This window comes from Hypanus sabinus, chromosome 21 (genome assembly GCF_030144855.1).
Source record: "Hypanus sabinus isolate sHypSab1 chromosome 21, sHypSab1.hap1, whole genome shotgun sequence".
Taxonomy (NCBI): Eukaryota; Metazoa; Chordata; class Chondrichthyes; order Myliobatiformes; family Dasyatidae; genus Hypanus; species Hypanus sabinus.
Window position 1 is genome coordinate 36,716,853 of NC_082726.1, and position 26,253 is coordinate 36,743,105.

Consider the following 26,253-nt stretch of genomic DNA (forward strand, 5'->3'; position numbering starts at 1 on the left):
GCAGATCACACCATAAGGTAACAGCAAGGACAGCCTGACTTACCCCACAGAGGCAAGGGCAGGATACTGACAAGACAAGCCCCAGAGGCAAGGGCAGGATACTGACAAGGCAAACCAACACCTACACACGAACCCAGGGCCACTTATACAGTATTCCTGGCCCTAAGACGAGAATCAGGTGCCTATGATTAAGCCCAAATGAAACAAGGGACAGCAGGAAGACCCGGAGTCTGGAGTCCACGGACCGGACCATGACTCTGTGTGTGTGTGTGTGTGTGTGTGTGTGTGTGTGTGTGTGTGTGTGTGTGTGTGTGTGTGTGTGTGTGTGTGTGTGTGTGTGTTTGTGTGTGTGTGTGTGTGTGTGTGTGTGTGTGTGTGTGTGTTTGTGTGTGTGTGTGTGTGTGTAAATAGTTTCAATACGTGATCAAATAAATTGTGTTCTTTCATAATCAAATGTCCTGTATACATACACCCTTGGAGGTCGATCGGGGGGGAGGGGGGAGATAGGGGATTGTGGGGGTGGTGCTACCTCCCTGAAATGAGTTTTTGCAGGGTGGGAAGTCTGCATTTTCTAAAATGTGCAAGACAATACGCCACTTTCTCACTTTATTAGTATCTGCCTTTCACTGTTCTCCCGTTTTTTTGTTAGATTTTGTCTCTCTATCTCTACATCTCACTCCCATTAAAAGCCACGTTCTCCCACTTTGTTGGATTCTGCCTCTCTATCTCCATGTGTCTCTCCCATAAAAACATTTCTCCCTCTTCCCCCCCCACATCCGATCGGGCTGCTTCTCTCAGGGGCGCCCTCTAGAGCTCCCCGCCCATTGGGTTGTGGTTTGTGCGGCGCGGCGTTGCTGGAGTCCTGGGCGGTCTGGTGCTGAGCAGTCCAGGGGAAAGAGAGGGATCAGTAAGTGGAGGCGTGGAATGGTGGGGAGGGAAAGGGGCTATATCATCCCCGGGATGAACTTCGGACCTCGAGCCCCTCCGGCAGTTAAACGGAGTTGAAACATTCCGGCTCCAGAAACCAGGCATTTGCGTGGAATGTTTCAGCTGAAGGAAAATAAACGAGCAGTTATGTGGGACTGTGGAGAGTTTAGGTCGATCTTACTGCTCCTGGATTTGTCTGCACGGGCGATTACTCACTGATCCTTGCTCGGGGTTCTGTTACAGTGACTGGCGGAGCTCGTTCACATGTATAGAAACCTACATACCATCTGCCTCCTGGAATGACAGCCTGGGTCATCCTTCCCGTTAGCCTGTCCGTCTCCACCATCACAGCATTGTGGGTCGTGTGAGTATCCGGCACGAACATAACCGGCTTCCATTAGCATTTCCTCGTAGCCACAACTGGATTTCTGCGTCAAGTTGTACGCGTGTCTTCTCTCTGCACAGCACCAACCCAAGGCTTCTACCGCGGCTGCACAGATATCTCTTTTGCCTCTTCTCTGAAACTTTTGATGGCTTCTTGTTTATAAAGTTTGTGCCATCGCAGACTCAGTTTAGATCGCACCATAGCCTCCTGTCGCTGCAATCACACACCACTCTCTGTTCTGGATATTCTCTCCGCGCTCATCCATTCCGTCCACCGTCCCTACTTGTCACCTACAATCAGCCTGGCTTGAACTGTCAACTGTCTGCAATGTTACCCACACCCAGCACTGTATGCATCGCTAATTCTTGATCATTCCGGCACTGTCGGTATGCTCTGTACCGAGTGCGGTTGTCATTATCGAGCTGCCATCCGTTCCCGTTACTGTCAGTGTATTCAATCCTGGCAGTTCTGTTCCCTGCTCTCGCCACTGTCTATACCGCCAGCAAATCATGATGCCGCTGAGGTCCTAACCCCTCAGCCCAACAGCTACGTGGTTTGCACTATCAACCACTTCTGGATTCAATCCGTACTGTCCCGACTCCTCATACTGTTAGCTTTGTCACTGCAAACTATTCTTGTCCTCTGTCTGCAACCCACTCTCAACACTATTCATATTGGTACTGTCACTGACACCCTGCAGGTCTGCACTCCCATTCCACTCTCCCTGAGGTCAGTACTCTCATGGACTCCTGATGCTGGTACCTTTATCTACACTCAGTATGGTCCATTTTAGTATTCACTCTCAGTACTGTCATTACCTTCAACGCTGTCACTGCTTACTGTAATTGGCTCCTTAGTCTCACTATCTCTCTGAAGTGTCATCTACATTGCCATCCATTCCTGAGTCAATCACACTCATAGACTACTGTCGTCTGTTCTCAGGGTGGTCAACATTGTCGCTAGATACTCTTGTTCTCACCACGGGCAAGATTACAATCTATTCTCAGTAATGCCACTTATACTCCACTTGGTTTATACTATATCCTCTCTTGAAAGGTTCAGTACTGTCCATTTGAAGTTGTCTTTACTGCTGTCTACATGGTCATCTGCTTTCAGTTTGGCTCTTTATTCTCGTCATTGGAACTGACGCTCAATGTAAGACATTCATGAGTCAGGCTTACACTATTAGTCACTCCCAATACTGTTAGTACTGTCACAGTGTGAACTACACCTGCTATTTACTGTCACATCTGTATGCTCACATCTGTGTGGCCATCTCTTTATGATGTTGTTAACTACACTTAGCACAGTCTCCTGTCACCTGCTGTCAGTATGGATTATATTGCTATCTTCTCTTGATGCTGTGACCCACCATCTACTCTTGTAAATACTGGGACTGTCTATCACCCTCAGCGTGAACTGTTGTGGCCTTTACTCTCAGCAGTGTAAGTGCTCTCACCTGCCTGTTTGTACTGCCACTTACTCCTCAGGCAAGGGAGGAGATTGTTGGGTCCCAACAGAAGGTATTTAAATCTTCACTGGCTACAGGTGAGGGGATGGATGTACAGAAGACAGCTAATGTAGTACTTTTGTTCATCAGGGACAAAGCAGATAATTATAGGACAATTATTCTCATGTGAGTGATAGAGAACTTAATAGGAAAAGTTCTAAGAGGCAGGATTAACCTACACTCACAGAACTGGGATTTATCAGGGATAGTCAGCACAGATTTATTGGGGGTGATCCTCTCTGACTAATGTAATTGAGATTTTTGAAGAGATAAATAAAGATGTGGGTGATGTGGTGGAGATATGTCTCTACCACAGGGGGTGTAAGTTGCTCCTTCCCTCTGTTAGCCTGCAGGTCACCTTTGGTCAAGGTGTAGCACCTGCTTAGCCCCCCAATCCGTGTCCCTTGAAGCCACGGGAGCAGATGGTCGTATGAGGATCTGGTGTATTTCACAAGTCCTGGTTGCACAATCATTCTCTGAAGAGTATTGATCATGGTTGGGGTCACCTGTTTTGTAAAGTCGCTGCCCAAAAGAAGGCAATGGCAAACCACTTCTGTAGAAAAATTTGCTAAGAACGATCATGGTCAAGGACCATGATTGCCTTCATCATATGATATGGCACATAATGAACAAACAAAATAAAGATATCAACGAGGGCTGTGTGGTTGATGTGGTTTACATGAACTTCAGGAAGGTTTGTCCAACATGTAAAACATGGAGGATTGAGGGGCCAGTTTCTGTACAAGTCCAAGATTCCCTAAAAGTGGCAGTTAAATAGGGCAATTTGGAAAGGAGACAGGATACTCACCTTCATCATCTGGGGCATGGAATATACAGTAAAGCTGGAAAGATATACTCTGGTTTTATAAAGTATTGACTAGGACACAGCTGGATAACTGCGTGCAGTTCCAGTCACAACACTACAGAAGAGACAGGATTACAATGGAGAGGCTGTAGATGGAATTCACCCAGGATGTTCCCTGGGCTCATCCTGGTGAATTCAGAGACAAAGGGAGACTGGATAGAGCTGTATAGACCTGAGGGAGGAGCTGATTGAAATCTTATGAGCAACTCAGGCAGGATAGATAACAAAAAACACTTTTTCCTCTAATAGAAATGTTAAAAACTATTGACTATAGGTTTAGAATAAGGGGAAGGAGGCTTAGAGATTCCTTGAGGAATTATTTTCTAGAGTAGCTGGAAACTGCAGTGTCTAAGTAGGTGGTGGAAGTAAGCATTCTCACAAAGTTTAAAAAGTATCTGGAAATTCATTTGAATTGCCAGAATCCTGAAGGCTGCAGATAAATGAGATTAGTGCAACTGGGTATCTAATGGTCACTATGGGTATGGTGAGGTGAACAGGCTCCCTCTGTGCTGTCAGAATTTGTGAGAAGGAATGTCATTGATGAAACAGTTGACTTGTTTGGGCCTAGATCCCTGCTGTTTCTACACATCATGTGGGGTGAATTGAATTGATTGAAGACTAGCTTTTCTGGTGATGGGACCTGGCTGAGATAAATTTTTGGATGGCAATTGTGGCTGACCATGGTCACAAATGAAAAAGGATCTAGGGCTTTCCCAGTGTATATGACCAATGAACTCTTCTTGGGCTTCCAGCTGGGTACAAATATCGATTTTAACTGACATTTTCATGACAAACTCTGGCATCTTCATCAGGGATGATGCCTGGGTCTGGTGGTATTTATGCCCCCATCGTCCATCCCTCATGATTGGTTAGTCCTCATCCAATCAGGTTTCTGCTGTCTCACCTTGCTTACAATCAAATTCCAGTTCTTCCATCGATCAAGACCTTCGTCTTTGTTAAAATTCTTTCCTTCTAGTTTTATTTCAATGGCTTCCTTCACCAGGTGATCCCAAAAGCTGCGTACTTAGCTGGAAGCGCGAGAAGAATTCATTCAGGGTCACAAATGCTTCGCTCCTTGTCTTTAGCATTGAGATGCTGAACCCCATCATTGTTGAGATTCAGGATGTTAAATTGGTAGTTTAATTGTCCTCTACCATTCAGGCATGCTCAACCATAAGATCATGAGGCACAGGAACAGAATTAGGCACTTTAGTAAATGCAGTGATTTTAAATCATCTTTAAGTATAATTTAATCATTGCTTGGAAGAGACCTACCATAAAAACTAAATGAAAGAAGTATCAGCAGACCAGACAGCATTTAACAGAGTGTAGTATAAAGATGCTAGAAAAACCATGAGACCATAAGACATAGGAGCAGAATTAGATTATTTGCCTCATCAAGTCTGCTCCATGGTCTATTATGGCCTGCTTATTTTCATTCTCAACCCTATTCTCTGCCTTCTCTCCATAACCTTTAACAACTTTGCTAATCAAGAACCTATCAACCACTCTTTTAAATATACCCAATTATTTGGCCTCCACAGCTGTCTGTGACAATGAATTACAGAGATTAACTACCCTCCAGCTAAAGAAATTCCCCCTGCTCTCTGTTCTAAAAGGTTGTCTGTCTATTCTGAGGCTGTGCCCTCTGATCCTAGATTCAGCCGCTGTAGGAAACATCCTCCACATCCACTCTATCTAGATGTTTCAATGTTTCAAAGAGATCCCACCCTCAGTTTTTTAAAACTCTGGTGTGTGCTATGTTATGACTGCACTGCTGCTCCTAGTAGTCCTTCATTCCTGCATGAACCACTGGTAATCCCCTGACTTTAAATTAATGGTAGAATGAGGATTACACTAGATATTGAGACTATAAATTGCAATGGTGTACATTTTTGCTGCAGGTGATATTTCTTCATGGATGTACAGTTTTGAGCTGTCAGATCTCTTCTGAGTCTATCCAGTTCAGCATGATCATAGTCTGATGTGATCTTAAAGGTCACCGTCTTGTTTGTAGTGTAATTTTGTAATTTCATTTGAAATTGCTCTAGTAAAGTTTTATGAGTCATTTTTACTTTGTAAAAGATGTTTTATAAACACAGTCTGGTCTTTGCTGTATGCTTACAGTCAATGTTTTCTGTCCAATCATCCAATCTTAAATTCCAAAGATTCTGTAAGCAATTATCTTTATGGTCTGTGCCCTCACATACAAGAAAAATTGCCTTTACAGTCATCAATAGACAGAACATTTTGAAATGCTAAGTTTTGACAATAATATGTATTGTCAAGTACACTGGATTTATTCTAAATTGCAACATGGGCCTTCAGTACAGTCTGCAATGTTATCTACAGAAATTTAGTTTGTAGACTTGCCCTTTCATCTCCATTTGATATGATCTGTACTATTGCTCATTGTATGTACAGTCACCTTAATCTCAATACAGTCTATACTATCTCAAACTCTCTGCGGCTGCATAGCCGTGGTGAGTCTTCCATCCACTCTTGATTTGATCTGTATTGTCACCCTTTCTTGATATGGTCAGAACTACCAGGTGCATCATGAGAACATTTGCACTTTTCCACAATCTATATTACCACCTAATCTTGCTATGATCTGCACTGTGTCAGTTTTCCAATGCACACTGTTACCTCCTCTTGATAACACAAGATACTGTTATTGTATTCTCATAATGAACTGTGGTGTCACAAACTGTTGCAATTTGCCCTGTATTCAATGTGATATGGATTACAACCCACTGTCAATTATCACTTCTGTCAATTACTGTCAGTGTGTACATTCATCTGTGGACGTTCACAGTGGATACAAAGAAACACATGGAATCAAAAAAAAGCTGTACTCAAAGAGGGACAAACAACCAACGTGGAAAAGAAGACAAACTCTGCAAATACAAATCAAAACAATTACTAATAAGAAGAATCATCTAATATTGAGAACATGAGTTGCAGAGTCAGTTGTGGAATCAGTTCAGTGTTGAGCTGAGTGAAGTTATCCATAAATGGTTCAGGAGCCTGATGGTTGTAGGGTATTAACTGCTTATGAACATGGCGGTGTGGGTCCTAAGGCTCCTGTACATCGTTTCTGATGGCAGCAATGGGAAGATAGTGTGGCCTGGATGGTGGGGGTCCTTGATGATGGATACTTCTATCTTGTGCTCATTGGTGGAGAGGGATTTTCCTCTGATGGACTGGACTATCTCCACTACTTTTTATAGTTTCTTTCTCCCATTCTTGTGCATTGGTGTTTCCATAACAGGCCATGATGAATCTAGTGAGGATATTCTCCACTCTGCATCTGTAGAAGTTTGTCATAGTTTTAGATTGCATGATGAATCTGTGCAAACCTTGAAGAAAGTAGAGGTACACCATGCCTTCTTTGTAATGGCCTTACTTGGTGGTCCCAGGACAAATAGTCTGAAATAATAACACCAAGGAATTTAAAGTTGCTGACCCTCTCCACCTCTGGTCCTCTGTTGAGGTCTGGCTCATGGACTTCTGGTTTCTTCTTCCTGTAGTCAATAATAAACTCTTTGACTTTGCTGACATTGAGTGAAAGGTTGTTGTTGTATCAACCATTCTGTACTGATGGTGATTGTGGAGGAGATGTTGTTGCCAATCCATACTGACTGGCGTCTGCAAGTGAAGATGTTGAGGAACACACACAAAATGCTGGAGGAACTCAACAAGCCAGGCAGCATCAATGGAGAAGAGTACAATCAACGATTTGGGCCGAAACCCTTCAGCAGGATTGGAGAAGAAAAGAAGGGGAGAGAGAAACACAAGGTGATGGCTGAAACCTGAAAGGGGAGGGATGAAGTACTGAGCTGGGAAGTTGATTGGTGAGAGAGACAAAAGGCCAGGAAGAAAGAAAGGGGGAGGTGTACCAGAGGGAGGCAAAGGGTGGGCAAAGGTGAGAGAGGGAAAAGGTGAAGGGGGGAGGGGTAAGGATCATACTGGAAGTTTGAGAAATTGATATTCATGCCATCAGGTTGGAGGCTAACCAAATGGAATATAAGGTGTTGTTCCTCCAACCTAAGTGTGGCCTCATCATGACAGAGGAGGAGGTCATGGCTGGATATATCGGAATGGGAATGGGAAGTGGAATTAAAGTGAGTGGCCTCTGGGAGATCCAGCTTTTTCTGGCAGAGAAATGGTCTCCCAATCTACATTGTGTCTCATCGACATCTAGGAGGCCACACCAGGACACCAGACACAGTAGATGACCCCAATGGATTCACAGGTGAAGTGTCGCCTCACCTGGAAGGATTGTTTGGGGTCCTGCATGGTAGTGAGGGAGGTGGCATAGGGGCAGGTGTAGCATTTGTTCCGCTTCTAAGGATAAGTGCCAGGAGGGACAAATGGAAAGGGGAGTTGTGTAGGGAGCGATCTTTACGGAAAGAATAAAGCGGCTTAGAGTGGAAGATGTGCTTGATGGTGGGAGATGGTGGAAGTTTCAGAGAATTATGTGCTTGACGCGGAGGCTGGTGGGATGCGGATGAGGGTAGCACTGATGGTGGAGGAAGGGAAGCTCTTTTCTTTGAAAAAGAAGGACATCTCCTTCGTTCTAGAATGAAAAGCCTCATTCTGAGAGCAGATGCGGTGGAGTCGAGGGAACTGAGAGAAGGGGATGGAATTTTTACAAGTAACAGGCTGGGAAGAGATATTGTCCAGGTGGTGGTGAGAGTCCATGGGTTTATAATAGACATCAGTAGATAAGCTGTCACCAGAGATAAAGACAGTAAGATCAAGAAAGGGAAGGGAGGTGTTGAAAATGGACCTGGTATATTTGAGAGCAGGGTGGAAGTTGGAGGCAAGTGGATGAAGTTGACGAATTCAGCATGGGTGCAGGAAGCAGCACCAATGCAGTCATCAATGTAGCATAGGAAAAGTACGGGATGGTCACCGGTGTAGGCTTGGAACATAGACTGTTCCAAGTAGCTGATAGGCAGGCATTGCTGGGACCCATGCAAGTCCCCAAGGCTACCCCTTTTGTTTGAAGGAATTGGGAGGAGCCAAAGGAGAAATTAGTTAGAGTAAGGACAAGTTCCACTAGGTGGAGGAGAGTGGTGGTGGAGGGGAACTGGTTAGTTCTGGTATCCAGAAAAAAACAGAGCTTTGAGGCCTTCCTGGTGGGATATGGAGGTGTAGAGGGACTGGACATCCATAGTAAAAATAAGATGATGAGGGCCATGGAACCTGAAATCATTGAAAAGATCCAGAGCATGTGAGGTGTCATGGATGTAGGTAGGAAAGGACTGTACTAAGGGGTTTAACAAATTTCGAGGATCCAGTTGCACAAGGAGGTATTGAGGTCTAGGTCTTGGAGCGTTTTATTGAGTTTTCATGCATGATAGTATTGAATGCAGAGCTGTAATCATTGAAGGGTAACCTGATATATGCAACTTCACTATCCAGCTGTTCCATGGCTGAGTGAAGAGCTAGCGAAATGACATCTGTTGTCGACCTGTTGTGATAGTAGGCAAATTGGAGCAGATCTAAGTCACTCCTCAGACAGGATCAGACAGGCATGATTAACCTTTCAAAGCACTTTATCACAGTGGATAAATATATCAGGTCAAACAACCTCCTTTCTGTGCCTACATTTCTTGATACAAACTATATTGTCATTTAATCATGATGTAGGTTATACTGGTACGTATGTATTTTAGCTACAGTACATTAATGCAATTTGATTCATACATGACCTCTAGAGACACCTACTTAAGACCATTAGATATAGGAGCAGAATTAGGCCTTTTGGCCCATCAAGTCTGCTCCACCACTTCATCACGGCTGATCCAATCCAATTTTATTGATCCAAAACTGCTGTCCGTGCTGCCACTGTTCACGACAGTACTGTTATCAATTATTACTATGATTTCTACTAACAGCCACTTGTGATATCACCTCTACTGCTACGTGTACTCAGTATGGACCATACAGTCCTAAACAGTTACCAACTCTCAATGAGGCCTCGGTTGGTCGGTATTGACCACAGTTGTTGTGTCCTATCTGTCTATGTACAGTTGATACACAAGCCAATTTGCAAGCCAGGGCAGTATGAGATGGAGAGCAAGCTGTTGCCCATGCAGTTGAGGAACAGCAAAGACTGATACAGTTTTGCACCAGTGGCATCACAGGAGTTGCCGGCCATGTTGAACTCAATGTTAGACTGCCTTAGGCACTCCAGCTTTGGGGTTTTCCTCGGGGTCTACTCCCGAAGCCTTCCCCATGAGAAGGTATGGCTGCAAGGCAGAGGAGGTTTGAGACCAGAGTCTTCCTTCTCCTAGATGAGCTGCCAGCCATGACTGACGAGCCTTATCTGCCTGAAGTGACTGGTTTTAAGGGGCCAATAGCTCACCTTTGTCCCTTCTCCTGTCAGTAGAAGTGGTTCTGCCAGGTTTAGTAGCTAAGAGACATGTGAAGACCAGGAGCTGAACCTGGTTGTAAAAGGCTATTTGAGAGGCACACCATTGGGAGCATTTAATAGGTAGTGGGGGATGATCCCCACTACCATGACTCACAGCTATGACAAACTGAAGGAACCCTTAATGCCATCAATTATCTGTTAATGCCATCTACATGTCACCTAGACCGTGACCTACTTTAAATTTGCCTTCAGAAACTTCTGATGTGATGCTTAATTGCAGACATTCAATTGTTTAAAATGGTTGGAGTTTCACCTGCTCATGACAGAATGTGTTTTGTACCCAGTGTGGATGAGAGATCGCACCCTATAATTGGAATTGCACTCAATGATTCTAAATGACTTCATGGAAAATTCTTTCACTTTTCTGCTGAAAGCTGACAAATGAAATCTGGATGGGTTCAAGTGCATAGCTTACCTTTTGCTTAGTTGTTCAGTATTCATTTAAACTAATCACATAATTGGTATCAGTCAGACTTATCATTTGCACTCATTTTAGAGCTGAGTTGAACTATATTCGATTCCTTCCTCCAAGTTGGTTTTGAGGCATGCCCAAAGAAACACACAGAAAGCAGTTTTCTTAACTAGTATTAGCAGATTTCCAAGTCCTTTAATTGTTGTTTGCATTGTTAATAACTTTTGTCAGATTTTTAAATTTTTTGAGACATTACTGTAAATTCAGGCACTTGTGACAGATTGTACCTATAATGTTTAACTGAGGGTTTGTTGATTAAATGTTTTCATGTCAGAACTTGTTGATGGACTCCAAGCTTGGATGAAATATTATTTTTAGGTTGATTTGCCATAGTTCCAGCATCTTCTGATCATATCACTTGGGGTAACATGAGACCAGGACATAGCACAGGATTTTGTCAGCTTATTGTCCTCAGCTAAAATGTCTTTTTTCATCATCAATGGAATTCCTTCCAATGGAAGATCACAAATAGGAGTGTTTTTTGATAATAGTCCAATTTCAATTGGATCTCCTCAGAAGTTGACCATCTGTCATTGCTGATAAGTGGCAAGTAACATTGATCTCTAACAAGTGAGTAACCACCTACTCTTGACATATATTACCCTGAGATTCATTTTCTTGCGGGCAGTCACAGTAGAAGAAAGAAATGGCATAACATCATTGAAAAATTAAACACAAAGACTAACAAACAACCAGTGTGCAAAAGAAGGCAACCGGTACAAGTACAAAATAACATCAATCATAATAATAAATAAAAATAATACTGAAAACATGAGGTGTAGAGTCCACGGGTTGTGGTATCAGTTTTGAGTTGAGGTGAGTGAAGTTATCCATACTAGTTCAGGAGCCTGATGGTTGCAGGGTAATAACTGTTCCTGAATAATGTTCATCCCTCCAACATGAGTGCACCAACCATGCACTATCTACAAAATATACTGCAGATAATTACTTATGATACACTGACCTCTCAAACCTTTGACTCCCATAATCAAGAGGAGGAGGCAGATGGTGACATTACCACATACAGGTTACCCTCCAAATCACAGTTCATTTAAATTTCAAAGATGAAAATAGATTTGTTATCAAAGTACATGTATGTCATCATATACAACCCTGAGATTCATTTTCTTACTGGTAATCACATTAAATACAAGAAGCACCATGGAATCAATGATAGACCACATCAACCAGGAGGGACAACAAACAAATAGAAAAAATAACAATAAGCTGTACAAATGCAAAAAAGGAAGATAAATAAATGAAAGAAAGAATGAATGAATAAATAAACATTAAATATTGAGAACATGAGATGAGTCCTTGAAAGCCAGTCCATAGATTGTGGGAACAATTTGGTAATGGGGGTAAGTGAAGTTGAGTGAAGTTATCCTCTTTGGTTCAAGAGCCTGATAGTTCAGAGGTAATAACTGTTTCTGAACCTGGTGGTGCAAGTCTTGAGGCTCTTCCACCTCCTTCCTGATGGTAGCAGCAAGAAGAGAACATGGCCTGCTGGGTGGGGGTCTTCAATGATGCATGCTGCTTTCCTGCGAAAGTGCTTCTTGCAGATGTGCCCAATAGTGGGGCTGGGTGGAATATGTTCCTTTTTCTCATTGAGTCTACAGCTTGGAAACCCAACTTGCTAATAGTGTTCAAATATCTCTATTAACAAGAACCGAACCGCAGCTGTATAAATAATGTGGTAATGTGGTGACAAAAGCTGTTCAGTGGCTGAGAATCCTGCGGTGAGTGATATAGTTCCTGACACCCCAAGACATTTCTAAAGTTTACAAGGACCAAATTAGCAACACAATGGAGTAATTACCACTTGCCTGGATCATTGCAATGCCAATAACTTTCAAGAAATCTGCACTATTCAGGGTAACACAAACTGCTTAATTTGCAGCCCCAAAAAACAACTTAAGCATTCATTCACAGTGCTGCAGCATGCACAGTTTACAAAATGCACCAGTTTCATAGCCAGACTATTCTAACAGGGCCTCACTGCTCACATCAAGATAAGGACAGCAGGTTAGTGGAGATAGGTCACTATCTACAGGTTTCCGTCTGATAAGGAAATACATTGTTATCGCTGGATATAATTTCCGGAACTCCCAAGTCCAACTCTATGAGTTGAAAAGAAGTCAGCTGACCATCACTATCCCTAGGGCAATTAGAGAAATGCAATAAGTGTTGGCTTTGCTAGTGAAGCCTAGATCCTGAAAATTAGAGTCATAGATTTATCAGCATCGAAACAGACCATTCAGTCCATCACATCTGTGCCAACCGTCATGCCTATTTATACAAATCCCTTTTGGCTGCATTAATTCCATACCCTTCTATACCTTGCCCTTTTAATTACCTGTCTGGAAACCTCTTACATGTTATTACTCATCTGGCAGCCTATTCCAGAGATCAACCAATCTTTGTGAGAAAAATTTACTCCTCAGATCCCCTTTAAGCCTCTTCCCTCTCACCCTAAACCTATGACCTCTTGGCTATCAACCAACTTTATCAATATTTCTCATAATTGTATTTACCTCTAACAAATAATCTCTCAACCTCCTTTGTTCCAGGGAAAAAGACCGGACTATCTAATCGATCTTTGTAATTCAGGACCTCCAATATAGGCAACGTCTGTGTGAATCTTTCCTGCACCCTTATTAGTTTTATCATATCTTGCTCATGATTCTCATGGTGTAGTCTAACATGTACAACTGTGATGAGATAGCCTAACTCTTACACTCAATTCTTTGGCTAATGAAAGTAAGAATAGCTTATGCCTTCTTCACCACTCTCCTTACCTGTGTTAAAACTTTCAACTACTATAAACTTGAACTTCAATACCTCCCTTTTCAACAACACTCCAAGAGCACACCAGGTTAGGACCTCAGAATTATAAACACATTTCTTTGCTAACTTTTTACTCCTAATATATTTATAGAATCTTATAGGATTCTACTTAATCTATCCACCAAGAAATATATCATGGCCCCTTTTTGTGCTATTAATTTCCTTTATCATCTGGACTCCTCAGGGGACCTATTCCTCCTTTTTCCTGAACAAACCTCAATATCCCTCTTGAAGCAAGGTTCACTAATCTTGACAGCCTTGCCCTTCACTCCGACAGGCACATATGGTACTAATCCCACTTTTTAAATCTTTCCCGCTTGCCAGAAATTCCCTTACCTCCCCCAATCAGCATTTGAGAATTCCTGTCTACTGCAATTGAAATGAGCCTTTCCATCAATTTAGGATCTGTAAACCAGACTTCTTGTTTCCCATGACTATTTTGAAGTATTGCGCCAATTTGCCAACCCATGCTCTGAGCTCATCTCTCTTTTTGTATTACAGTCAATACACTTTAGTCCAGCCAAGCTCCCTGCCCTGTCCCTGCTTGTCCTTTCTACTGAACTCACTTGCTTGAACCACTATATTTGTTTCATGTTTCTTATCTACAACTTTAGGTCCTACCCTGCCTGCCAGACTAAACGAAATCTTTGTTTTGCTATACTTTTCCTTCAGAAGAGGCAATTCAGCAAAGAGGCTAAACACATTTGCAAAGACTAGAGATTTTCCAAAGGTATAGAAAGCGATAGATTGTGTTCATGTGGTTCCTGGGCTAACCTTTCAATGAGTTCTACATGAATCATTCTCTTAATTGACAGCTCTTGGTGGACATGAGAAGAAAGCTATCATGGTCAATGCCAGATATGCTCAGGGAAATAACATTTTCTTAGAGAGTACTTGCCTTATTTACTTGCTGAATTGCTTGAGGGACGGATCTTCATGGAGAGAGTGAAACTCATTTTGCCTATTTGTTCATCTTTGTTCAACACTCATGAGAGGTATTACAAGCTCAGAAGCAGCTTTCTTCTCTTTAGCTGTTGCTGGTGATTGGCTCTTATAACACTTCTAATTACAGTTTCCCTCATGGAAAGTCCACTGTGTGAAGTCCTCTGCACACAGCTCTTCTGGCAATTATGCTGAAGTTGCCAGTGCTTTCTTTCAATTAGTTTAGAAATTAGTTTAGAAACCTGGCTTTTCCACTGATGAATTGAAAATTCTGAGGTGGAGAAACTTGGATAATATTTGTGCAGTAATTAGAAGCAGCACGGAGAAAAATTGCCAACCTTTGGATTAAATAGTGCAGCGGGATGCTCCATTGTTTGAGAATCCGGCAACAATCTGCCCTTGAATGTGTGCTGCATCTTCGTCTTAAATCGTGGATGATCAGTGTAGGTGGATCAGTAATTTAAATTTGCTGGTGAGATGTTGCAAGAAAAATCATAAATGGTTAGGGCCATGCTTCCCCGGAATCAGCAAATCTGCCAGATGAATGAAACTGAGGAAGGTAAGCTATTTACAGCTGTGTTTGTGGGCAAAGACAGAGAACAAGCAATGCTTCTTCTTGCTCCCAGGGGCAAACTTGCTGTCTTTCCTAACTAGGACTGGCCTTAATAAACATCTTGCTCATTCTACCTGATTGTGGAGTTACTGAATCTGCTCATTTTGTGGCTGCATTGAATCTACCCTCCACCCCTCTTCCAGTAAATATTGAGGAGAACGTGTCCTCCAACTGAATGAGATTGGGAAGAATGGACAGGAGACTAAGATACCATCCATGAAGAATGTCTTGATGCATATTTCTGTTGAGATTGCCCAGTGTAAATGTGTTTACCTTACATTCTTTTTTAATTTTGCATTTCAAATATTGACAGAGCTTGTTCAGCATATTGAGTCTTTGTCAGCTTTCAGACCAAATTTATCAATCCCATGCCCATGCATTTCCCTGCAACCTATTCTCTCTCACAAGCCCATCAACATCACCCTGTGTGTCCACACATCCAATTACATTAAGGGCAATTTACAGAAGCCAGTTAACTTACCAACCTGCATGTCTTTGAAAGACGGTAGGGGAAAACAGTATAGACTATGCCCTGGTGTAATGCTCTTAATTCATTTTTAGATTTTATTCTTAATGTGATGTGGATATGGTTAAACTGTGAAAATTTTATATAGTGGCTGAATCATTGGCAATCTATCTGTAAACAAGTCTCCAAAGGAACTAAGACTGAAAAGTTTGTTTCGCTTTCATTGTTTATGGTAACGGAAGTTAAATAAAATGTGCCAATACTTTCATCTAAATCTATCTTTATTTTTCCTGTGATAGAAACAGAAACTGATAAAACTGGAGGTCAGACAGCATCTGTGGAATGCTCAACCCTCCACAGATATAGTTTGGCTTGTCGATACTTCCAGTAGTTTTTGCTTCCATTTCAAATTCCCAGCTTATGAAAGCTTTTCCTTTTGAGTTTTTTTGACTTCATTCCAGCTTGTTTTAAAAAAAAATGTTTCCATTTGAAGAAATATTGGATGATGACAGACTTCTTAACTCATGAATGATCAGCTTCGGCCTGAAGTAGAACTTTAGCATGTCTCACTCCCAATGTACTAAATACATTATTACAGCAATTTCAATTTCAATTCTACTCACAGACAGTGGAATACTTTGGCACATTCAGTGGCTTCATATTGCAGGTCTATCTTTCTTTTATTTTTAGAAGTTAAGTTGTGAAGTCAGTCAAAAAAAAAAGGCAATCAATTTGCCATCATTCCCACGTAATAATGCATCCCCTTTCCCCCACTGCACTAAAGCATCAGCCATTATATTTGAACTTACAGCATTCTGACATTGAGGCATGTTCTGACATTGAGCTGAGTTGATATTGATAAGACAGGACACTTTCTAGAGCAGAATGTTTTGTACAGAAAAATATGATTTAGCTACAAACTGAACTTATACAATCTAAATAATGTGTTTTTGTTACCTAACTGAATCACTGCCATAAGTTTGCAGACAAACTTCCATTATTGTTTTGATTAAAACACAGCTAGCCACGTGAGTGTTCATATCAAACAATGGAAGGATTCAACTTTGACTTGGCGGTGAAGACCAGAATAAGAGTCGGATGTAGACTATTCAGGGAAGCAGCTCCTTACATAAAGGATGTGAATATCTGAAATTGTTCCTTCCTTCCGTCCTCTCACTGCTCTACATCTTCAGTTCTACATCTCTCTCCAATAAAATAAATGGTTGAGCCTTGAGATAAAGAAAACAGAATTAAATGGAGATTGGTAGATTTTTTTTATTAGGATATGGCAAGATAGGGAGGTGAAGTTAGATTGCAGGTGAAGTTAGTGTCTGGATCATGGAATAGGTTTGATGGGGTGAGCGGCTTTCTCCTGTCTGTGTACGAGCAAAGTGAAATGTTCTAATTACCATTACCAACAGCCCTCAGCAGGTATTTCTGAACTGCTTTGATGAACTGATCAGTTGATCTCTGATTTCTCTTTTGCACAGGTATGCCGTGGCAGTGCGGAATCATCACGTTTGCCCTGTGGACAACTGGTACGGTAATCTGGCATTTCCTGCTTTGCATTGGAAAGATAGGGGTACAATATCTTAGAGTTTTCCAAAGGCCTATCTAGTCTGAATATTCCAACAAATCTGATTTTCAGCGTCTACTCAGTTGTCACTATTGTGTTAAAATATCACACTAACAGATTTGGACTTGTGCCATTCATTGTCCTTTATTAGGTTTAAGAATAGAAGTATAAGTAGTTCATCATGGGATGGTCCTTAAAATGTTTCTGAAATTTATCAAATGCTCACTAAAATAGATTTCTAAGTTTTTGGAACAATGGCAACAACCTATGTTCATAGTATACCAAGCAATGATATCAAACAATATTTGTCATCAAGCTACACATTGTGATACACAACCATCAAACATTTTAATGCTGGTGGAACGCAGCAGGCCAGGCAGCATCTATAGGGAAGGGTTTCACCCTGAAACGTCGACAGCGCTTCTCCCTATAGATGCTGCCTGGCCTGCTGCGTTCCACCAGCACTTTGTGTGTGTTGCTTGAATTTCCAGCATCTGCAGATTTCCTCGTGTTTGCATCAAACATTTTTAAAGGTGGCGAAGTGGAGGACCTGAGTTATATGGAAAATTTGAATAGGTTAGGACTTCATTGCTTGGAATGTAGAAGATTGAGGGGAGATTTGATAGAGGTATACAAAATTATGTGGCCTAGTGGATAAGGCATCGTTCTAGTGATCTGAAGGTCGAGCCTCAGCTGAAGCAGTGTGTTGTGTCCTTGAGCAAGGCAATAAACAACACATTGCTCTGTGACGACACCAGTGCCAAGCTGCTTGGGTCCTAGTGCCCTTCCCTTGGACAACATTGGAAACCTAGAGAGGGGAAGGCTTGCAGCTTGGGCAACTGCCGGTCTCCCATGCAACCCTGCCCAGGTCTGTGCCCTGGAAACCTTCCAAGGCACAAATCCATGGTCTCACGAGACTAAAGGATGCCTATTATTACAAAATAATGAGAGGTATAGATAGGGTAAGTCAAGCAGGTTTTTCCCGCTGAGGTTGGGTGGGACTACAACTAGAGGTCATGGGTTAAGAGTGAAAGGTGTAAAGTCTAAGGAGAGCATGAGGGGAAACTTTTTCACTTAGAGCATCGTGAAAGTGTGGAACGAGCTGCCAGCACAAGTGGTGCATGTGAGCTTGATTTCAGTGTTTAAGAGAATTTTGGATGGGTGCATGGATGGTAGGGGTATGGAGGCCTATGGTCTCAGTGCGGGTTGATGGGAGTGGGAAGTTTAAATGGTTCAGCATGAACTTGATAGGCCAAAGGGCCTGTTTCTGTGCTGTACTTTTCTGTGACTCTGTGTCTCTTTGATTTAATTACTCTAAAGAAGAAATAATGTATAGGGAAGCAAAGAAGTGTAGGAAAGCAGTTCCTTAACCATATAACCATATAACAATTACAGCACGGAAACAGGCCATCTCGGACCTTCTAGTCCATGCCGAATGCTTACTCTCACTTAGTCCCACCGACCTGCACTCAGCCCATAACCCTCCATTCTTTTTGCTGTCCATATACCTATCCAATTTTACTTTAAATGACAATACCGAACCTGCCTCTACCACTTCTACTGGAAGCTCATTCCACACAGCTACCACTCTCTGAGTAAAGAAGTTCCCCCTCGTGTTGCCCTTAAACTTTTGCCCCTTAATCCTCAACTCATGTCCTCTTGTTTGTATCTCCCCTACTCTCGATGGAAAAAGCCTATCCACGTCAACTCTATCTAACCCCTCATAATTTTAAATACCTCTATAAAGTCCCCCCTCAACCTTCTACACTCCAAAGAATAAAGACCTAACTTGTTCAACCTTTCTCTGTAACTTAGGTGCTGAAACCCAGGTAACATTCTAGTAAATCTCCTCTGTACTCTCTCTATTTTGTTGACATCTTTCCTATAATTCGATGACCAGAACTGTACACAATACTCCAAATTTAGCCTCACCAATGCCTTGTACAATTTTAACATTACATCCCAACTCCTATACTCAATGCTCTGATTTATAAAGGCCAGCATACCAAAAGCTTTCTTCACCACCCTATCCACATGAGATTCCACCTTCAGGGAACTATGCATCATTATTCCTAGATCACTCTGTTCTACTGCATTCTTCAATGCCCTACCATTTACCATGTATGTCCTATTTTGATTAATCCTATTAAATGTAGCACCTCACACTTATCAGCATTAAACTCCATCTGCCATCTTTCAGCCCACTCTTCTAACTGGCTTAAAGCTCTCTGTAAGCTTTGAAAACCTACTTCATTATCCACAATGCCACTTATGTTAGTATCATCTGCATACTTACTAATCCAATTTACCACCCCATCATCCAGATCATTAATGTATATGACAAACAACATTGGACCCAGTACAGATCCCTGAAGCACACCACTAGTAACCGGCCTCCAACCTGACAAACGGTTATCCACCATTACTCTCTGGTATCTCCCACCCAGCCACTGTTGAATCCATTTTACTACTTCATTATTAATACCTAACAATTGAACCTTCCTAACTAACCTTCCATGTGGAACCTTGTCAAAGGCCTTCCTGAAGTCTATATAGACAACATCCACTGCTTTACCCTTGCCAACTTTCCTAGTAACCTCTTCAAAAAATCCTATAAGATTTGTCAAACATGACCTTCCATGCACAAATCCTTGTTGACTTCCTATTCAGACCCTGTCTATCCAGATAATTTTATATACATCTCTAAGAATACTTTCCATTAATTTACCCACTACTGACGTCAAACTTACAGGCCAATAATTGCAAGGTTTACTCTTAGAGCCCTTTTCAAACAATGGAACCACATGAGCAATACACAAATCCTCTGGCACCATCCCCGTTTCTAATGATATTTGAAATATTTCTGTCAGAGCCCGTGCTATTTCTGTACTAATTTCCCTCAAGGTCCCAGGGAATATCCTGTCAGGATCCGGAGACATATCCACTTTTATATTCCTTAAAAGTGCCAGTACCTTCTCTTCTTTAATCATCATAGTTTCCATAACTACTACCCTACTTGTTTCCCTTACCTTACACAATTCAATATCCTTCTCCTTAGTGAATACCGAAGAAATGAAATTGTTCAAAATCTCCCCCATCTCTCTTGGCTCATAGCTGTCCACTCTGATTCTGTAAAGGACCAATTTTATCCCTCACTATCCTTTTGCTATTAATATAACTGTAGAAACCCTTTGGATTTATTTTCACCTTACTTGCAAAAGCAACCTCTTATCTTCTTTTAGCTTTTCTAATTTCTTTCAAGATTCTTTCTACATTCTTTATATTCCTCGAGCACCTCATTTACTCCATGCTGCCTATATTTATTGCAGATCTCTCTCTTTTTCTGAACCAAGTTTCCAATATCCCTTGAAAACCATGGCTCTCTCAAACTTTTAACCTTTCCTTTCAACCTAACTGATTCTGTACCCTCAAAATTTCACCTTTAAATGACTTCCATTTCTCTGTTACATCCTTCCCATAAAACAAATTGTCCCAAACCACTCCTTCTAAATCCTTTTGCATCTCCTCAAAGTTAGTCTTTCTCCAATCAAAAATCTCAACCCTGGGTCCAGTCCTATCCTTCTCCATAATTATATTGAAACTAATGGCATTGTGATCACTGGACCCAAAGTGCTCCCCAACACATACCTCATCACCTGACCTATCTCATTCCCTAACAGGAGATCCAACACTGCCCTTATCTAGTTGGTACCTCTATGTATTGCTGCAAAAAACTATCTTGCACACATTTTACAAACTCCAAACCATCCAGCCCTTTTACAGAATGGGCTTCCCAGTCTATGTGTGGAAAATTATAATCTCCCACAACCACAACCTTGTGCTTACTACAAATATCTGCTATCTCCTTACAAATTTGCTCCTCCAATTCTCGCTCCCCATTAGGTGGTCTATAATAAACCCCTATAAGTGTTACTACACCTTTCCCATTCCTCAAGTCCACCCAAATAGCCTCCCTAGACAAGTTCTGTAATCTATCCTGCCAAAGCATTGCTGTAATATTTTCTCTGACAAGCAATGCAACACCTCCACCTCTTGCCCCTCTGACTCTATCACACCTGAAGCAATGAAATCCAGGAATATTTAGTTGCCAATTACGCCCCTCCTGCAACCGTGTTTCACTAATAGCTACAACATCGTATTTCCAGGTATCAATCCATGCTCTAAGCTCATCCACCATTTTTACAATGCTCCTAGCATTAAAATAGATGCGTTTAAGAAATTCTCCACCTCTTACTCTCTGTTTATCCGTAACGGTGCAACAACTTTATTATCTTTTTCTTCCTTCTCCCCTACATCTTTGGTCTGAGCGCTCCCCTTCTCTATCACCTGTCTATCCTCCCTCACACACTGTCTACTAGCTTTCTCTATTTTTGAACTAACCTCCTCTCTCATCGTCTCTTCAACTTGATTCCCAACCCCCAACAATTCTAGTTTAAAGTCTCCCTAGTAGCCGTAGCAAATCTCCCTGCCAGGATATTGGTCCCCCTAGGATTCAAGTACAACCCGTCCTTTTTGCACACCTCCCCAAAAGAGGTCCCAATGATCCAGAAACTTGAATCCCTGCCCCCTGCTCCAATCCCTCAGCCATGCATTTATCCACCACCTCATTCTATTCCTACTCTCACTGTCGTGTGGCACAGGCAGTAATCCTGAGATTACTACCTCTGCGGTCCTTCTTCTCAACTCCCTTCCTAACTTCCTATATTCTCCTTTCAGGACCTCTTCTCTTTTTCTACCTATGTCTTTGGTACCTATGTGTACCATGACCTCTGGCTCCTCACCCTCCCACTTCAGGATATCTTGGACACGATCAGAAACATCCCGGATCCTGGCATCAGGGAGGCAAACTACCATTTGGGTCTCCTGACTGCATCCACAGAATTGCCTATCTGACCCCCTAACTATCGAGTCCCCCATTACTACTGCCTTCCTCTTCCTTTCCCTACCCTTCTGAGCTACAGGGCCAGACTCGGTGCCAGAGGCACGGCCACTGTTGCTTCCCCCAGGTAGGCTGTCCCCTTCCAACAGTACTCAAACATGAGTGTTAATTGTCAAGAGGTACAGCCACTGGGGTACTCTCTAGTACCTGACTCTTCCCCTTCCTTCTCCTAACCGTGACCCACTTGTCTGTCTCCCGTGGCCCCGGTGTGACCACCTGCCTGTAACTCCTCTCTATCAACTCCTTACTCTCCTTGACCAGACGAAGGTCATCGAGCTGCAGCTCCAGTTCCCTAACACGGTCCCTTAGGAGCTGCGGCTCAGCGCACCTGGTGCAGGTGTGGACGTCCGGGAGTCTAGGAGACTCCAGGACCTCCCACATCCGACACCGAGAACAACAAGCTGCCCTCACACTCATACTTCCCCCTTTCCTCAAATAACAGGAAAAACTGAAACCTAAACCTACATTGCCTCGCCCGTTTCCACCTAAGCCCATTGAGCCAAAGCCCTTAAGCCTTCACCGTGTTCCTGGCTCACTCCACTGCCCGCTGTATGTGTTTCTTTTAAATCTTCCATGCTTCACTGCCCAACGTCACATGCCTGCGCAGTCCCGCCTCTCTTAACTCCCGATAAGAAGAAGAAAAAATCAAAATGGCTCCCGCCGCACTCCCGTTCTGATCCTCAAACTTCCTTCTCCAAATTAACTTGGAAATAGGATTCTCCTTCTTAAAGCAGAAAAAGGTAATGGACGATTTAATAGTGGAAGAGTTCAGAAATAAAAGGGATTTTCACAAAATACTTTCATTGGCAGAGTTGTGAGCAAGAGGATGCAGTTTTAGAACTGGTAAAATAACAATAATAGCGATAAGGAGAAACTGCAATGCACTGTTTAAAGAGGCATTGAGGCAGATTCAAATGTAACTTCCAGAAAAAATAGTTAACGTACATAAACATAAGACATCTGAAGGACTGTAGAAAGTTTAGAGGAGTGGAATTAATTGAATTGCTATTCCGAAAAGCTGCACGGGCATGCTGGGTTGAATGGGCTTGTTTTTTTTTATTATTTTCAGGGGAATTTTCAGCATGGGTTGGTTTTGGTCCAAGTAATACTTTAGCCTATGGCTCTCCAAATTGTTGGCAAGGATACCTGCAAAAATCCCAGCTCTCTATATTTATCATGCATTATTTTCCCAAGTCACTCTAAAAACCCATACATGGGCAGAAATAAGGTTTTCTTTTGCACATCTGGTTTAAAAATTTAAATTCATATTTTTGAAAAATTGTGATACAGAAGCAGATCATTCTGTCCACTGTGTATATAACAATCAAACAAGAGTTACACACCTTCCAGGCTGTGACTATGCAAATGCACAGCCAGAGATTGTGTCCTTCTATTGCAATTCATGTTTCTGGTTTTCCATTTTGTTTTCAATCTCTTGACCATTCACTTACATAGTTTTAAACTCAATGGTTATAAATTTGATTTTCTGTTAATCTGTTCTTTCCTAAAGCCCCACGTTTCTATTTGCCTTCTCCTCCAGATCCTGCCCATACTATCTTCTTCCTTCCTTGACTTCCACCCACCCACACCTTCATGTTAGCCTGTCATTCTAAATTTCCTTCTGCTCGACTTGCAGCAAGAACGTTGAGTAGCAATTTAAGACAGCTAAGTCATTCAATTCAGTCCATACCTTTCTAGATCTGGCCCAGGAGCACAGTACTCTGCCAGCATTCTGTTCAGGTCTAATCCTGAATCATTACCCTCTGGTTCACATTGTTTAAATTATTTCCTGATTTCTGTATTGCTAAATCAATGAATGCAATGACAATTATGACTTCATTCTCCTTATTATTTGTGCTCAGTGGCTGCTGTTAGTATCATCAATTAAGTGCAATCCAGTTACACTCCTGTGGTGCTGGCGATACCTTACAAACCTCCATTTTTTAACAGTAAGAAGAGCAAAACCATCAAGAGCATCAGAATACGACTGCCTGATGATCCCTGTATTTTATCTGAAGGCAATTGGCATCATGGGGAAAATACTGTGATGCTTGGATGCACACCTTGACCATCAGAGGTCAATTATTCCTGTCCCAGCACATCCACATAGGAGTTTCTCAGTGCTCTGTCAAAGGGGAATCTATCTTTGACTTGCAACATTAAATCTGTTGACTTAATAACCATTTCCAGCATTTTCCCTTTCTTTTATTTCATACCATTGGTGCCTTCATGAAAGCAATAATTGCTGTGATGCTGAAGTGTCGACAGTGGCTAACACAGAAGCGTGTGTCATACCCTGGGTAGAACCAAGGCTCTGTTGGGTCCTTTGAACTTGCAGCAAGACAAGGGTCTTAGACTCCTCCCTGTTCTGTGTCATCTTGCACATTCAGTCGACAAACTAGGCAATGCACTGAATATTTTGCTGTGCATCACTGCTTGCATTCTCATTTGGGGCATTTTTATAGTGTGGACTCACCTGTCTGTGAGCCGAAATAATAGATGCCCTTCACCTGCTACTTCATGACAGCCAGGGGTCTCCCCTTGTGGGACATATTTAATGGTTTTCTCCCTTTTTTGTGACACAATGAAGCTGATTGCCCTTTTCTCACCCTATCAGCCAGAGACTCGTTACCCTCTGAGTAATCCTACGGCTCCATTTGCTTCTCTCTCTCCTCAAGGATCCCATTGACATAGATGAAGAGTATCTCCCTGCCAAGTCAGCGATGCTAAAGATAAAGACAATAATATGACTATAGTGTATTCAGGATTCTTTAGTGCCCAGCCAATAATGGTGGAGGTAATTTGTAAGATACTTTCAAAGGTAATTCTGATACTAAATCTAGAGCATGGCTGTCCCATAGCCCATCAGGAGGAGAATCCTTCCTGCAAAGCCATCACTATTATAGACTAAGAGAGGGTCCCTCTCATGTCTGGGGTATATGTATGTATTGATAAATAGATAGATAGATGTGATATAGATATACTGTATACTGCTCTCCATGAGCGGACAGGTAAGGTGTAGTGAGAACTGTTAATGGCTGGCTGTTCACTGATTGACTAGTTTGGGGAAGGGAGGAATCGTGTAGGTTAAGGAGACAGCTGCCAATTAAAAAGGCAGAATGTAACAATTTCACCCTCACATACCTTGTTAGATTTTACACATCTTTAAGCATTGTTCCATATCTCAGGGTATGTTAGTTCTGGAGGTGAAATTTATTGTTATCTCCTACCAAGTACTTCTAATTGTTATTCTAGACCAGGGGTGGTGAACTCTTTGAGAGTGTGTGCCCAAACTGGTGATAATATACTAAAAAGCTCTTTTGCTTGCCATGGTAATTCTGAGCCTATTGATTTGTTTATTATTTATTGTAATGCCTGCACTGTTTTGTGCACTTCATGCAGTCCTGGGTAGGTCTGTAGTCTAGTGTAGTTCTTGCATTTTTTTTACGTAGTTCAGTGTAGTTTTTGTATTGTTTCATGTCGCATCACGGGTCCTGAAAAACATTGTCTCGTTTTAACTGTGTACAGTATCAGCAGTTATGGTTGGAATGACAATAAAAAGTGACTTGACTTGACTTGACTAGAAAAAAAGTATAACATAAACAGATTTAAATAAGTGAATTATTTTAGAAAACTTTTCTAAAATTGTTAATAATTTTTTAAAAAGACAATTGAAATCACGTGTCCTCACAACGGTCTAGCTGGTGCCAAGCTGGCATGAGGAATTTCCTATGAAAGTGTTTCACTGGTTTGGGTTGTAAAAGAGAATTTGTTGCTTAATTTGGCACTAAAGATAACCGTTGTGTGTCTTTTTTATTATGGATAGGTTTAAAGTATTGAGGGGTGGCACTGCATGCTGTGTGTCAATAAAATTTTAGCATGAGCCATCTTGGGCACATGTGCCAGAAGTTTGCCACCCTTGGCTAGATAGATAGATAGATACTTTATTCATCCCCAAGGGGAAATTCAAACATTTTTCCAGTGTCCCATACACTTATTGTAGCAAAACTAATTACCTACAGTATTTAACTCAGTATAAATATGATATGCATTAAAATCACCCTCCCAAAAAGCATTAATAAATAGCTTTTAAAAAGTTCTTAAATAGTTTACTAAAGTGCATTGAGTGGTAACTTAAGCTCAGTCCTAACCCCGGCACTTTAACATGTCTTGCCCCTGGTGGTTGAATTGTAGAGCCAAATGGCGTGGGGGAGTAATGATCTCTTCATCCTGTCTGAGGAG

General features: G+C 41.9%; 1 protein-coding gene across 2 annotated transcripts in view; it reads left to right on the forward strand.

The window, feature by feature from the left end:
* Positions 1–834: 834 nt before the first annotated feature.
* The window catches only part of LOC132378961 (transmembrane protein 150A-like), a 76,735-nt gene continuing 51,316 nt past the window's right edge, over positions 835–26,253 (forward strand). Inside the window, exons 1-3 of one of the 2 annotated variants that reach the window (XM_059946349.1) lie at positions 835–907; positions 1,171–1,291; positions 16,966–17,013. In XM_059946349.1, coding sequence (XP_059802332.1) covers positions 1,227–1,291; positions 16,966–17,013 — 113 coding nt within the window. In that variant the 5' untranslated portion in view covers positions 835–907; positions 1,171–1,226. Of the gene's footprint in view, positions 908–1,170; positions 1,292–6,980; positions 7,489–16,965; positions 17,014–26,253 lie in introns of those variants that run through there. The other variant, XM_059946348.1, reaches the window with a different exon arrangement.